Source organism: Cyprinus carpio, chromosome B1, assembly GCF_018340385.1.
Source record: "Cyprinus carpio isolate SPL01 chromosome B1, ASM1834038v1, whole genome shotgun sequence".
Classification (NCBI taxonomy): domain Eukaryota; kingdom Metazoa; phylum Chordata; class Actinopteri; order Cypriniformes; family Cyprinidae; genus Cyprinus; species Cyprinus carpio.
The window spans coordinates 8,071,355-8,087,909 of NC_056597.1; the positions used below are offsets into that span (position 1 = coordinate 8,071,355).

Consider the following 16,555-nt stretch of genomic DNA (forward strand, 5'->3'; position numbering starts at 1 on the left):
ATGTTAGAGCTGACATTGTGCGTGCACTGTAGCTGACTCCAACACTCAGAAACGCAGTGTTCCAAGGGCATTGGTGGCGGCAGCGGCTGTTACCCTGTCAGTGAATATGATATGTACTCAGACTGACAGCCTCTGAAAGGCTTAATGGAATTCTGCAAGCTAACCATGCAAGCCAACAGTCTATTTCCTCCCCCAATGACGGCTGAATGATATGACATTGCATTACTTGCTACACAGAAAAGACTCAATCATCGTTAGGTTACAAAATACATACATCAGAAAGACTGAGAAATACTCTTAGTAGCTTATGAGCCTAAGCTGAAGACGTGCTCCACTTTGATCTGGAGAGGAATGGTGTAACAGCTTTCACAGAAACCATCTATAATAAAAACACACTGAGCTGGTTGGAGCTTCTCTGCTTGAGAGAGAATAAAAGGCACTTTCCATAGGGTGATATTATATAAGTAAAATCTGTTTTATGTACTATATTTTTTTTCTTCACATACTTCAAATAAATGATGTGTTTGAACTTGTTGAATGTTAAGCTGAACACATCACAACAATTTATGTAAGATTATTTAAGTAATTATTTATTTAAGGCTCACATAATGTTATTTCTTTAGTGCCACGATTTTAAGGAATTGTATTTAAATTAAATAAAAATAATCATCTTAATTTTAAGTTTTTTTTTGTTTGTTTGTTTGTTTGTTTTTACAAGATGCTTTAACAAACCTACCTGTAGAGCTACAGTACTGTTTAAAGTTCTAGGCACTTGAGGATGCTGTCAAAAATAATGTAATAGATAAATAGATTTTTTTTAAGAATTTCCTTAAAGCAGCTTTTGGCCTAGGTGCACTTGTGCATAGTTTTTCAGGTAGGTATTTTGAAGCATCTTCATGTTGTTCCAGACAGACTGGATGATGATGGTGAGATCAGATCTCTGTTTGGGCTGTTGTCAGACTCCTTGTGCAAAATGTCACTGGATTATTACATTTAATGGCAAAATTAATGTTTGGAAATGTTTTGGATTTCCTATTGACACGCTACAGCAAAACATAGAAATAAGACTTAAAACCATTTTATCTGGTGAAAATACTAGTGATCTAATATTTTTGACCACCAATGTAAATATTATTGTTTTGGTAATTAAAACTAATTTATTTTTACTCAAATTTATTTAAAATATTTTTTTTAAGTTTTTCATTTTTGGTGTATTTTATTCTTAAGTTTAAGTTTATTCAAATGCTTTGAGTTTTGAACAGCCCATTATTACAGTTTTTCTCATTCGCTTTGATGCATTTCTCGAATCATATTTGCAAAGAAGTATGTGCCTTTCTCAAAACAATTCGTACAAACAGCATCACACAATGGATTACCTGCAAAAGCCTGTAACTTACTCAAAATCTTTAGTTCATCTCTCAAAAGTAAGTATTTATGTCAGTCAACATATCAGTGCCATCAGAATGAAAAGTCCTTGAGTCATTGTTCAGATAGTCAAAATGCTTGGTCATGTTGTCAATATTGTCTCTGTCTCTGATTCTTTGTGTTGTTCTGCATCCACAAAACCAATTCAAAGAGGTCTTTTTTACTCTATGTTGATGTATTGGAAAAAGCATCAACACCTGGCTATTCCTCCAACTGAGACTGGAATAAGCTATTTCTAAATATTTTAGTAATCTGTTACTTAAAAATGCTTCTCAGTTGTTGCAATATTTTATATAGATATATTTTTTCAATACTTTTGAGTTGCTGTTGTTGCAGACATAGAGGCTTTACACTATATTTAAAGTTTGGAACATTAGGTCTTCATTTCTGTCATGCTGTGTTTAAGCATTTGTAAAAAAAGATTAGAAAGATCTATGATTTTGGTAGGGGGTAAGCTTACTGTATGTGAAAAGAAAAATTAAGCATTTTAGAAACGTGTTAATTTACTGAATATTGTGTGAAAACAACATGAATTGTGTTAAAGGTATGGTTACAACAGACTGATGTTGTGCTAATTGTGCATAGCGTTTTGAAAATGTGACTACAGATTGGACAAACAGATGTTAGCAATTGAAAAAAACTGTAAGCAATTTCAGAGAACTGGTTTATCATTAGCTGATCTACATTCTCTTCATTAGTGAAAGTCAAGATTCACCTGCACAATTTATGACAAATTTACAAAAACTAATAGAAATGTGTAGAAAATGTGCTTGACAGTTTATGACAACTAGATCAACCATTTTGCATTTTTAATGATTTTTATACGATGAACTAATGCCTAGATGTTTTGAGGGGTAAGACTGTTGCACAGAGAACTATATAATACATTCTGAGCAACATGACATTAGCAACTGATAATGTAAGAATACGCAGACAAATAAACATGATCAATTGCATGAATGTACCAAAGCCATCGCAACTTGTTCAAAAGAATGAAAAAGTGGTTTTAGGATGTGTATAAATAACTAGACGATGTGGAAGTTCAACAAGTAGTTTTGAGAATTTCATTTCTGAAATGAGAAATGCATCAAAGTGACTGAGAAAAACTGTAAAAGCTTAAGAAGAAAATTGATAATGGCACCTGTAAACTAGTTTAGGTTTAGATCACTTCCCCATGGCTGGTCAGAGAGTACAGTGCATAAATAGACTGACACTTAAGTTTTACACATGGGTCAGTGAGTCTATAACAGTAAGTGTGTGAGCCGGTCTGGCCATGTGTGTGGGCTGCAAATTTTGTCTGTATGGGGTCTTGAGCAGCTGTCCTAAATTAGTAATTTAAAAGAGTGTGCTTCAGAAATTCAAATACAAATTCCCATTCACATTTCCTCCATTTTCAATGAAAATTGTGCCTATAACCTCCATCATATACATTCCAAATAAATAGGCCTAAACTAGTGTAGTTATACTGCAGATATACTACCCCCCGTGCAGAATCTGCAAAATCAATCAATAAATAAATAAATAATACAATTGCTTTTATTTAGCATATGAATAAGCCATAAATAAGTATTTTCACATAACAGATATTTACATATAGTCCATATGACAAAATAATAACTAAATGAACATAGCAACCCATCCTTGCCTTCTGCAAGTCTTGGGTTTTTAATAATTTATGAACTTGCCATTACTGCTTTAAACACAAAGCTCCAGTGGAGGACTGTAACTATCAGCTCTCTACTCTGTGTTGTACAATTTTGTTCAGTATTATGTTAAGTATTATTTGGACACATTGACCTAGTTGACTGAGAATTATTATATATATACCATAGTATATTAGATAGGCTATGTTTTTGATTATGGTCAAGAAAAAAAAATAGGCCTATATAATTATTTATTTATTTATTTATTTATTTATAAACAGTCTACATCTTAGTAAAATTTAATTTATAAATAGCCTACATCTTGTCTGAAATATGAAAATTCTCCTGTCAGAAAGACTCACGCTACAACGTGTCTTCCTCCCCCGAAATAGCATCCAGTACCCAAGGCGTGGTGATGTCTACGTTTTCTACATGTGCTACAAACCACAGGGAAAATACGTACACTCAAGCTGTCAGTCAGGAAAGGCTCCGCCTTTTCAGACGTTCGATTGGACATTGCAGATAGCGCGCTGCCTATGATTGGTCGACGCCGCTGTCTGTCAGTTTTCAAGAGTTTCTCTGCTTCCTTGCCGCTGAGCGATGTTTTGAAGGGGAAATGGGTTCAGATTTCTTTGATGGGGACGGAAGGGGGAAGTAAATAATCGAAAAGTCTCTAATATCGGGCAATATACATAAGCGACTATCAACCAGCGTCCATGCCGTTTCCTTGCTCCTGAAAAAATTCAACTGGATAACCTCCTGGATTCGTAAGACTTAAGTTTGAATTCTGTCCACTCCTGTCTTTGTTAACGTACGGTAACGTAAGTCGTACAGGCAACGTCTGTAATAAAGTACAGAATAAATTACAGTACCATTGGCATGAATAGCTTAACATTTTAATGACTTTATGTTTACTAGGCTTTACTGTTCTGATACATTTCTGGCTACCAGGCGATGGAAAGCAGAGGATCACAGTCTGGATTGTGCGAACAAAGGATATGTTAACTTGACCGAAACGGATCAATGAGTATATTATCAATAGCGCGTTTTCCAAAAGCGGAAATACTGGACTTGATATCTAGAAGTTGCCATTAATGTGGCTAGAGTTAGAAAATTACACGGAAGAAGATGGCAGCAACTAAAGGCAAAGCTGGACTAAATAATGAAAGCAGTTCTGGTCGGGATAGTGGCAGGACAGACGCAGGAAGTCCCACGTTATCCGCAGGGGCCGCATCCCTGACCATCAGCAGGACCTACACACTAGATGACCTGGACACCATTGCCACTGTTGGTAAGTTAGCCCTTATGCATCAAATTAAAACACGTTTTTGTCAACAAATATTTCCTAAAACGTTTTCATATTCTCAGTTGTGTACACCCATGTTTGTCCCACCAAGTGGCTTTTTAGTATCATTTCAAGGTTCAGTTTTTAATCCTAAGCTTATCATTTAGACTACCCAACTATACAAAGAGACAAGCTAGATCTGTATAGCAGCATATTAATTTGCCCTGGGAATTCCCTTGGGGATGACTCCAGTAATGAATGGTTAGAGAGTCAATGGGGGGAGTCGTGGCCTAATGGTTAGAGAGTCGGACTCCCAATCGAAGGGTTGTGAGTTCGAGTCCCGGGCCGGCAGGAATTGTGGGGTGGGGGGAGTGCTGTACAGTTCTCTCTCCACCTTCAATACCACGACTTAGGTGCCCTTGAGCAAGGCATCGAACCCCCAACTGCTCCCTGGGCGCCGCAGCATAAAATGGCTGCCCACTGCTCCGGGTGTGTGTTCACAGTGTGTGTGTGTGTTCACTGCTCTGTGTGTGTGCACTTCGGATGGGTTAAAATGCAGAGCACTAATTCTGAGTATGGGTCACAATAGGCTGTCAAGTGCACCTGCATGCTTGCTTTACCAGAGCAAGATAATGGGCTGTCAAGTGCACCTGCATGCTTGCTTTACCAGAGCAAGACCTAAATATAGTTCAAAGTTATGCATTGTTGCTTGTTACCAGTAGAATTTAGTCACACTTACAGTACGCTTATTTTATATTTAATTGAGGCCATTCATGGAAACTAACATTTCAACTGGCATTTGCTGAGCATTTGCTGAGCAAACTATTACATTTATCAGGAGTGTCTCCGATCATATGTATTTGGAAAGGGTGAATGGTGTTACTGTTAACTTTTCACAAATGAAAATAACTGTGAGGGAAGGTCTAATTTTCAGAACACCAGGAGGTTTTTTGGAAAAATGTATTTTCGCAGTTGCATCAGCTGACTGCTCAACACCCAGGTACACAACAGTACAACCTTTTGAACAGTTTTCATTTACAATGAGCATGTTTACATGCATACCAATAAGCTGTTAACTCAAAAATATCAGCTTATTAAAATAACCAGTTTTCCCCGTTTACATGCACATCAGTAACATGACAACGCAAGTAAGCTGCGTTTAAATGACTTCATTAATAAATCAGGTTATTTCCCTGTAGTGACGTCAAAATATAATCATTTGCGTATCTGACTCATTTGTCAGTTGTGATGTTAAATTAAGCTTGCAACATGTCGGGAAACGTACAGCTCGTATATTATCCTCTCATGCAGTTATAAACGCAGCATTGTGACTGAACCACTTCTACTTAAGCTGCACGAGATGAGAACACCTTTTTTTTTTTTTGATTCGATGAGAACAAATTTTTCTGAGTCATGAAAAAGTCTTTACTGGAAGATGTTTGCTTGGTGTAGATGCACTTAAATCTGCGCTAACGATGCGTTCCTGTCACATATCACACATCTGCGCTTCAATAAGCCGACAGAAAATGGGCTATTGTGTTTACATTCTGTGCGAAACTGGAGTAAGAGGCAAAAAAACCTACCTGTTGTTGCGACAGTTTTATACTTACGCCGTTTATGACCTTACTTTGACAAAAGAAAACGGGTTACCGCGTTTACATGATCAAATGCGTTTTCGGCTTATTAAAGGGGTCATATGATGTTGATAAAAAGAAAATTATTTGGTGTAATGAAATGTGTTTATGCTCTTTAAGTTTCGATAAACAAATTATTTTCCACATACTGTACATTATTGTTTCTTCTCTATGCCCCGCCTTTCTGAAACACATTGATTTTTACAAAGCTCATCAGTCTGAAAAGCGAGGTGTGCTGTGATTGGCCAGCTATCCAGTGCGTTGTGATTGGCTGAAAACTTCAAGCGGGTGACGTAAATGTTACGTCCCTTATCATACTGTGATGGAGCGACGAGACAAAACATAAAAAAAAAAAAAAAAACATTATAAACGAGGCATTTGTTGCATCCAGTGGGGACATAATTACTGATTATAATGACTTTGTCTTTATAAATACTGTCTTTATAAATACTGTCTTTATAAATACTGTCTTTCTACACGTTGTGTTGCATTGCGGGCTTGCGGCAACCACATGTGACGACCCCGGGCTGGACTCCCCTTCGTCCATGGTGAAAGCCGATCTGGCAATCCACAGCGTGAAGTTATGTATTTCCTCAGCGATTAGCACGGATCAACTCTAGGCATGACAAAATGGATATCGTCCTCTTTTGAAAGGCCAAACAAAGTAGTTTCGCTTTCACCATGAAACACAGTGTCTCCACAACATGTCGGTGGTGGCGGCAACAACAATACTACAGTGAGAATCAAAGTTATGCCTTATTTCTTTGCGGGAACATACTATGTTCATACTATCGCTCACTGACTATGTTTTGAATACAGCTCTTTTATGATGAACATGTTTTTATGATCTCTGTAATCAGATTCAAATTTATATTTTGGGGGGCATGGTCACAAATATCAGCATGATATAATTGTCATAATAAAGAAAAAAAGCCTAACTGAAGCATAAAGCAAATAAATTAATACATTTATTAGTCAAGAACGCATTGAAGTAAAAGGTTACAGTGAAGGCATTTATAATTTTACTGTTCTTTGAACTTTGTATTCATCAAAAAAATCTTGTATCTTGTTTTCCACAAAAATGTTAGTAAGCACAACTGGTTTTAACACTGATATTAATGTTTCTTGAACAGCAAATTAGCATTTTAGAATTAATGGTCGACCAATATTGTTTTTTTGACAGCCGATGCCGATATATTGAAATGCAGTGGGGGGGCGATATAAAGCCGATATAATTAAAAAAAAAAATTGTAATTAATATTTAGATTAAAAAATAAATGTGTAAAATAAACATACTTATAAACATACTTATACTTTAGATGATCTTTAGATGATAAAGTATTTTTCAAAATAAATAAATATTTAATAAAAATATAATTAAAAAGGAAGTAAACACTGTAACCAACAGGGCACTCAGTATCCTGGGAAGTTTGTGTGCATTGGGAATAATATTTTTCAAATAAAGCCAGGGTAACACTCATTTCACATACAGCACACAGAGAAAATTACATGAATATGACAGTGGGCAAATGCAAAAAGCACAGCATTATTTGAAATCACGAGTTTAAAGTTTAAAGCATTCAGTTAACATGGACCGACCGACCGTCAGGCAGAAAACACACGATCATGCTGGATAAAAATGCACACTTCATACATACTTATACTTTAGATGAAATAAGTTTGTATAAATTAAAATATGAAAAATACTGAAAACATATAAAAATATATTTAAATTATATAAATGTGTATTTGCTAAATGCTGACCGCAAACGAGAAAGTATTATAATATTTGCCTATTACTAATAATATAATAGCAATCTGTGTGCTCAGGTGCTGCCACTCCCACTGTCAAAATAAAAGTCCTGCCTCGAACACATCGGGCAAGCAGAAAAAAACTTATCGGCCGTTGCCGATATTTGCAAAATGCCAAATATTGGCCGATATATCGGTCGACCACTAATTAGAATAATTTCTGAAGAATCATCTGACACTGAGGACTGCAGTGATGGATGCTGAAAATAAATGACAAATATATCAAATTAGGAAACAATTATTTTAAATTGTAATAATATTTCACAGTATTACTATTTCTGGTGTGCCTTTGAAAGTCCACCGACTCAGCAACTGAAATCCTTTTTTAAAATCCAACTCATAATGTTTCTCTCATCTACATTTTATAGATCAGTGTGCAGAACTGCGTATGGCAAATTTACTACTTCTAATTTATGGTTGTTCTTTTCTTGTCTTTAAAATCTAAGCCAATAAGAAAACTGAATATCATGTATTTTTGTTCTTCACGTTCCTTACGCCCCTGAAGACCTCTCTATCTTAGTTCACTCACACCTCAAACACATTTTAATTAGTTTCATTACACACCTTCTCTTCTGCTTTAAATACATATGTGCCGTGCAATCAGATGGAACAAGGCCCGTCTGACAAGGAGTAAATCTCATGTGACTGAATTGTATCTGTTTATAAAATGCTCAGTTTCTAAACAAGCCCCTATATTTATATTGAACTACATGGCTACAACATGTTACCTCCTTTCTGAGCACCAAGTGATTTCAGGCAAAAGCTGACAGGATTATTATTACTCAAGCCATAGAACAAACATCATGACTAAGAGGACAACCTGCATCATTCTAGTTTGCACTAGCTCCACCATTTATGTTTAACCATAGATGACAGTCATGTCACTTACATCTTGAACACTGCTAATATTAGTCCTGCTATTCTTTTTAAGGCCTCCTGTCTAAGTTATTAATAGTTTTGGTGATATCTACATCTTGTAGCTGGACTGTAGGACAGCTCATTGTTTTAGGGCCTCAGGGTGAGGAGGAGAGCAGTTCATGTCTGGGAAAAAAAACTGGTCAGTTCAGAATGTGTACTACACAGGCATTTTGCACATGTGTCAGCATGTTTTGGTTTTGGTTTTCTGGTGTTAGTTGTTGTCTAGGGTTGGGAACCCAGAAAAAGAATCGGAACCATAAGCAATTTCTAAGTTTCGGTACCGAAAACGGTTCTGGTGCGACATGTGACCAAGCGCTGTAAGCAGCCTTGCACTGGTGTTCTGACGATTTGGTGTTTCCCGTAAAGGATGTCACAAACCAAATAACAGAAATGCCACCCTGCCTCTTTAATTACTGAGCATATTGTTTCCAGTGACGTGCATTCCACAGACACGCGGCGTCTTTAACTGCCGAACACATCGTTTCTCACGACTGTATGTGCCCCATCTCCTCTGACAGCACATCAACTCACATCGTCCGAATCAACACCCACCAACAAATCGTAGCACCTCCCACCAATAAATTACATTATATTTATCCCATATTGTCATTAATATACATACTGACTTCAACTTGGACCACTAAATAAACAGACTGCTATTGTTATGTAAGTATGAGGGTTAGATTATTTAGTGTTCAAGTCATTTCAAGAGTGATAAACAAAGTGATAGAAAATATTATTTTTCATGCATTTTAAATGTTTAAAAATGTGGAAACCACTCATTGCATCTCACCATCTCCTGACTGCATTATTATTTGTAAAATAGAGGCTTTATGGAGTGTGTGTATACATGGTTATAAGTATAACAGTTTATATTTTATTAATTTAGGGAAATGAACAAGGGACTATTTGGCCAACCAGCATATTCCTGCTTGAAAAAAAGCAAAATGTTATTGATAGTGTAAAAAAAACATCAACTTTGAAGTAGGGCTGGGCGATATATCTAACGATATAATCATGCGCATCTAGTCAGTAAAGCCGGTTCCCTGATTAGCGCTAAATCGCCATCAACTGCTTTCAAATGGAGCGGCATTTAATAGACAGAGCCGTAGATCACTGACAAGCTACGCAATATCGCGTTCATTATCGCAGATGTATCGCCTTCGATAATGAACGCGATATTGCGTAGCTTGTCAGTGATCTACGGCTCTGTCTAAATGCCGGTCCATTTGAAAGCAAGTGATGGCGATTTAGCGCTAATCAGGGAACCGGCTTTACTGACTAGATGCGCATGATTATATCGTTAGATATATCGCCCAGCCCTACTTTGAAGCACATGCTGATTGATGGACTAGCATTACTCAACATTACTTACTACCTTCCAGTAACACTACATTCAATGAAGGTAAAATGGAAAAAAACATAATAATAGTTTTTGATTGGAACCGGAATCGGAAAATTTCTAACAATACCCAACCCTACTAATGAAGATCCGTATACTATAATATATGTTGACTTTTGACATTGCCAAACTTTAAATTAAGTTGACAGTAAGTAATAAACAGTATTGAGCATTGAGAAGTTGCGTATTGTGCATTTTTCCTTACCACTATTTTTTAATAGTTATTTAATGATTTTAATGGAACCGGAACCGGAACTGTTAGGCGGAACCGGAACCAGAAAATTTCTAACGATTCCCAACCATATTGTTGTAACACTGTATTTTGATGACAGTTGGTTAAGATTCCCCTTGTTCCTTTTTTACTCCCATCAACACTCAGTTGCACAGTCACATTCAAAAAAAGGATAAGCTACAACAGTTACACATGTCAACTGTAAAGACAGCTGGAGGAACTTCGGCGTGACCAAAGCTGATGCTACAATAGCAGTATGTAAATTTGTTCAGCTGAAATATGTAGAAACATTTCAATGCATCACTCATTTTTCCTCTGAATTAAAAAAAAGTGAGCTAATTGCAACTTTGAATCTCATTGTTTCTCACAAATTTCTCGTAATTACATATTTTGTCTAGTAGTTGCAACATTGTCACACTGTCACTTTGTCATGTTTTAAACTCACACCTCACATTTACCTTTTCATTTATTTGTTTTATTCCAAAACAGAAACTGTCTTCCATACTGTACACTGTAAATAGTATGTTGAAACTCCATCCATGTAGCTCAACCTTGTAAGGTTTTAGTTTCTCGAGAATAAGCCTGTCATGCTGGATTCCTGTTGGAAGCCTATAGCAAGCCAGTGCAGGGTTAGCTGGGCTCTGTATGCCGCATTGAAGCCTTTCTTGCTTTAGTTTTACACTGTAAAAAAATCAGAAGGTGAGAGAACTCTGTGAGACAAGCAGATTCAACTTTAAGTATGCACAACGCATAAATTACTGTGGGAAGTAGGGGTACTGAGGGGGCTGCAGCACCCCCTGTCTTGTAGCCCCAAAAAAAAATGGGGGTGCTGGGGGTGCGGTGTTGACAATAAGTAAATAAAACTTTTATAACAATAAATAAATAAAATAAATTTTATTAATTTGTATATTCTTTAAAATTCATTGAAAAATGTAGCCTAAACCTATGACAGAAGCAAGAGTTAAGTTGAGCTAAGATAAATCAAATTGACTGTGAAAGTCATTTCAACTTATCAAACTGACTTAAAAAAATAATTTGTTGCCGTGACTTTGAGCATATTATTACCTGTAACATCTGTGCCGTACCCACATTAAGATTAACGACCATTTCTACAACCATTGCAAAGAGACAGCAGAGGAAGAGCGACAGCAGCAAGCAATCCCACTTTCTGAGAATGGTAGATTATTTTGGTGTTTAATGCTTTCTTATTCTTGTAACAAAATGAATGCTTAAGGTTGTAACAAAAAAAAAAAAAAAAAAAACTTTGGGGGATTTTCCTCTTAATTCAAATGAATGCTTAGTTTGTGGCTCATTAGGCTATAATTAATAAAAAAAAAAATTAACAAACAAAAACAAAACATAGACTATACAATAAAATAATAGCTACAATGACATTCTCTTATATTAAACTTTGAACTTTTATTAACCTAACAAAATGAATAAGGATAATATGTTTTACCCTGCACAGGCCTCCAATCTAGGTCCTAGCCCGGCCCTTGCACGACAGCTTATCAGAATTCTCGGCCCAAATCCGATTGGAGCCCGTGTCTTTTTTTTTTCTCTTCCACATTATACACAGCTGCTGTTGCTGCCATTAAAATAGTTCCATTTTGTTTTTAATGGCAAAATCTCATTTGTTTCTTTGTGAAGTTAATTTAGGAACTTTTTTTGTTTGTAAAGTTTAGTTTGTGTATATATATATATAATGACCAAGCGGCCAGCGGCAGACAGTGAGTTGATCATAGCCTGTTTGTTCAATTTAGCCTTCTCAAAACATCACGGCTTGAAATAAAATAAAATCTGTAGATATAAAACACTTCAAGAATATTACAATGTTAGTTTAAAAGTTTAACATAGTTAAATGTGCGCTGTAGTCGCTCATCCGGAGAGTGCAAGCTACTTGCAAGCATTTTTTTTAATGAATGGTTATTTTGTGCTTCAAAAATAATTATCCACCGTGACTGGATAACAAATAGTTATGCCATTATGAGTCCCAATACTTTGACTAAAACGCATTACTCAAGTTCAGTGTTCGAACAGCACCCTGTCAGTTGGACCATCACCACCAAATTTAATATTTAAAATTTAGATTTTTCTTTTAAATTTTAGATTGTTTAATATTCTAAACTGCTTTTACTTTTTGGCTGTAAATTGAACTTTTTTATATATTGTCTTTTCTACATTTGTTAGTTCAGTCTACCTTTACCAGTTTTTTTCTGACAAAATGGGAGTTGGATCTTTTTTAAAGTGTGCTTTATTAAACATGCTTCTGAGAAATGCAGTAAGCCTAGGGGTATAATTGCTGTATCTTCTTCGTCATCATACATACTCAGGCTACACCACACACAAAGAACAAATCCTTGATTTTCACATAATTACTGGAGCAGGCTCACAGGTTTTTTTTTTTTTTTTTGACTGGATACGTAAGTGCTGTTTCCAAGAAACAACCATCTTTGTCATATAAGTGATTTAGTGTACAAGGAAATTGCTTTGTGGTCTAAGGGAAAATGTTTCTCATAGCATTCTGAAGGGCGATCTCCTGCATAAAAATGGATTTGAAGTGTATACTATAGCATTAGGCCCAGCATACATAATCCAGTTTGTAGAGCTTTTTGTGGGATGATAAAGATTTACCTTCTATGATGAATGATTTAAGCTCCTATCCGAATGCTCTTATCGTTAAATTGTCATTAAAATAATGAAGAAATAATTGTCAAAACTCACTTTTTTTCTCTCATATTCTAATAATTGAATAATAGAAAATGAAAGAATGAATGAATGAATGGATAATACGGCACTAGTGTTCTTTTGTTAACTAAGGGCAAATGCAGCTCAAACATTTTAAGGCATTTGATATCACAGCAAGGCTGAATGCAGCTCAGTGAAGGTTATCCCTGCCCAGCAGTATAAAGTCAGATGCGATCACAAACTATTAATAAAACACGGGTTTCCTAGTAAAAAGCTGAAAATAGGCTTTACTGAGACGTTACAGCCTTTATAAAGACCAGTTTTAGAAAATAGTTTACCAAGAAGTTTGAGTTGAGTTTTATTAAACATAAAAAGAGACAGTACATCTGGATTACACTTCTTTGCCAAAGATAACACAATAAAGTAACAAGACTTATTTCCATTTTGGTCCTTTATATTAAAAGAAAACAATTTTTCATGACACCAGACATTTTTGCTATACATTTCATACTAATAATATATATATATATATATATACACGCACACACACACACACACCACAGAGATGATCTTCATAACCATAATAATACAATAATCCACATCAGTCAAATGTAACACAGCCTATCTAAAAACATTCTCTTCACTCTTTTACTAAAACCCATAATCCATCATAACCTTAATGCCCAAAGGCAGCTTGGTCCACTCCTTCGCACCAGAATGCACAAATGCCCTTGGACCATACAAAGTCTTAAATTAAGATCCATAATGCTCTGTCAAGTAAAATGACCATGTCTTAATTTAACCTGAGAAAATTTTAAATAAACTGTATCTCTGTTATAATTATTCTCTGTACCATTTTTTAATTCAGAAGTGCCAAAAAAATTTTTTTTTAATAATTAATCATCCAAGCTGCCGGAAAATGTCTATTTTCCACTAAAACATTGTTATCCTAAAACTAATCTAACTAATTTGTTTTGCGACTTTTGTAATTTGCCATCCACATACTGGGCAAATCAATCATCAAAGTGCTACACATTCAAAATGACAATGAACAAGTCTTCTAACAAGAACTCTTAAACTTATTTAAAAAACTAGTATATCTTGCCAATGTATTTGATTGAAGCGTTAAATTTCCACAGCACTTTCCAAGCAATATTTACTCCAAGCCAAGATAATTAACCAATGTTCTGTTTGCTAGGACATAACTATGAACTTTCAACAGCTAAATCCTTTGCCTTATGCAGTTTATAATTTGAACCTAATAGAATGGGTTCTGATTTACCTAAATGTAATAAAAGCTTATTTTCATTCAGCCATTCCTTCACCCTAACAAGCTCCTCACCTAATTTCTCCTGAATTTGTTCAGTCTCCATATCTGCAACTAAAAGAGCTGCATCTTTTTTTTTATCTTCTGAACTCTCCCTGTTAGATAGGAAGCTAACCAAGATTTTACTGTACATGAAAAACCCAAAGCACTATCTAATAATATTAAATGGTTAACAGTATCATAAGCTTGCTGCAGATCCACCAGAACATGTTTCCTCTATCAGTCTCTTTCCTAATAAAATCTGTCAAAATATAATATGCAAGTGTCAGTTGAATAAGACTTCTAAAACCTGACTTAAAATCCTAAATTAATTTATTTTTACTTAAATATTCATAAATATGTTAGAAACAAAACTCAATATAGAAACTGGTTGATATTTTCTTAAATAATGGAATAATTTTTGCTATCTTCATATCTGCTACTACTGTCCCTTTTTTCAATGAAAGATTGATTATGTGAAAGTAGGCGCAATACTACTAGCTCCATCCCTTAAAAACCTTTCATCCAATTTCATCCTGTTGCTTCAGACACCTTTAATTGCTCTTGAATAACCTCAATGTCTTCCACTGAAAGTACACTAAATACAAAATAATTTGACAACACAACATTTCTTTGATAAAAACCTCTAGCAAATTCAATCCCCCAGTTTCCTTTATTCACTGGTAGTTTTTCAACTAAACTTGTAGCAACAGACATGAAGAAAGTTTTCAAATTATTTTCAACTTCTATCAAATTCTATCATGCCTTCAACATCTAACCCTAAAAATATATCTTTGTTTCCTTTATCTTTTTCTGTACTAAATTTCTAAATAGTTTATTATTTTCAAAATCATCTATATCCTTTGTCCTATATTTAGAGAATGCTTTATTTCTACTTTTTATTAAATCAATTATTGTTTGATTCAACCAAGGACTGGATTTTTGTTTGATTCTCTCTCATCTCTCAAAGGGGGGCAGCTCTATATACAACTTTAAGAATTACATCCAATACTACACTTCAACTAATTCATTAATGATACCATTAATGACTCAATTAAAGTATTCGTTAATGATTCAAAATAAGGTCATGTCTCATAGTCATGGTAATTGTCTGACAGTGCTTAAGGTTAGTAATTGAAAAGTAAAGGCTATTCCCATGTCTAGATAAAGTGCCATCTCCCACCTGAAACAAAAGATTCAACTATTTATAAAACTGGAAAATTAAAATGTAATGTATATTATGGATATTTGGTCGGATACTGGTTGTTTGAACCGTGTTGAAAAAAATATCAAGCTATTAAAAATGTGAATTGAAATTCATACACTAATGCCCAGCAGTGCACAACAGTTGAATATTAAATGCTTAGCAACAGCTTAAAATAGAGAAGTCAGTACTAAAACCTGGACCTGGATATGTTAGTATTTTTGCACTTACAGTTCCATAGCCCTGAAATCAATTTGATCAAGATATTTTCACTTGTTGTATTTCAAAAAGGTTAAAGAAAGGATGCTCAAAGGTGGTGCAACCAAAAATCGAAGGTTCATCTTCTAATAGAATAAAATAAACTTTATTGGGTAAATGTAAGTAATGTTTCTGCCATATTCAGGTTTGAGGATTTCATTCTTATTCCTTGACATAAAAATACATGTTTAACACCGCACTTGTGATGTTTTGTTTTCATTAAAGGGGTCATATGATGCTGCTAAAAATAACATTATTTTGTGTATTTGGTGTAATGCAATGCGTTTATGTGGTTTAAGGTTCAAAAAACACATTATTTTCCATGTACTATACATTATTGTTGCTCCTCTATGTCCCACCTTTCTGAAACGTGTCGATTTTTACAAAGCTCATCGTTCTGAAAAGCAAGGTGTACGCTGATTGGCCAGCTATCCAGTGCGTTGTGATTGGCTGAATTCCTCAAGCGTGTGACGGAAATGTTAAACCCCTTACAGATGCTGTGTGTCCCGGCACAACAAGACAAAAACAATAAAACCCATTACAAACGAGGCATTTGTTGCATCCAGTGGGGATATAATTACTGATTATAATGACATACTGTGTTTTTACATGTTGTGTTGCGTAAAACCCGTGTCTGCATTTGTGATCGGAGAAACCAAAAACAACAAACGCTACTCCACACTGCTCAAAACTCACGTTTGAATTGTCAGTGGCAAATTCTTTAAATATGTAAACGTATCTGCAAAAG

General features: G+C 35.2%; 1 protein-coding gene across 1 annotated transcript in view; it reads left to right on the forward strand.

Annotated features, from left to right (window-relative positions):
- Positions 1 to 3,650: 3,650 nt before the first annotated feature.
- Positions 3,651 to 16,555, forward strand: part of LOC109090935 (cAMP-dependent protein kinase catalytic subunit PRKX-like) — a 49,278-nt gene continuing 36,373 nt past the window's right edge. The window contains 1 exon segment of the mRNA XM_042716432.1: positions 3,651 to 4,359. Coding sequence (XP_042572366.1) covers positions 4,197 to 4,359 — 163 coding nt within the window. The 5' untranslated portion in view covers positions 3,651 to 4,196.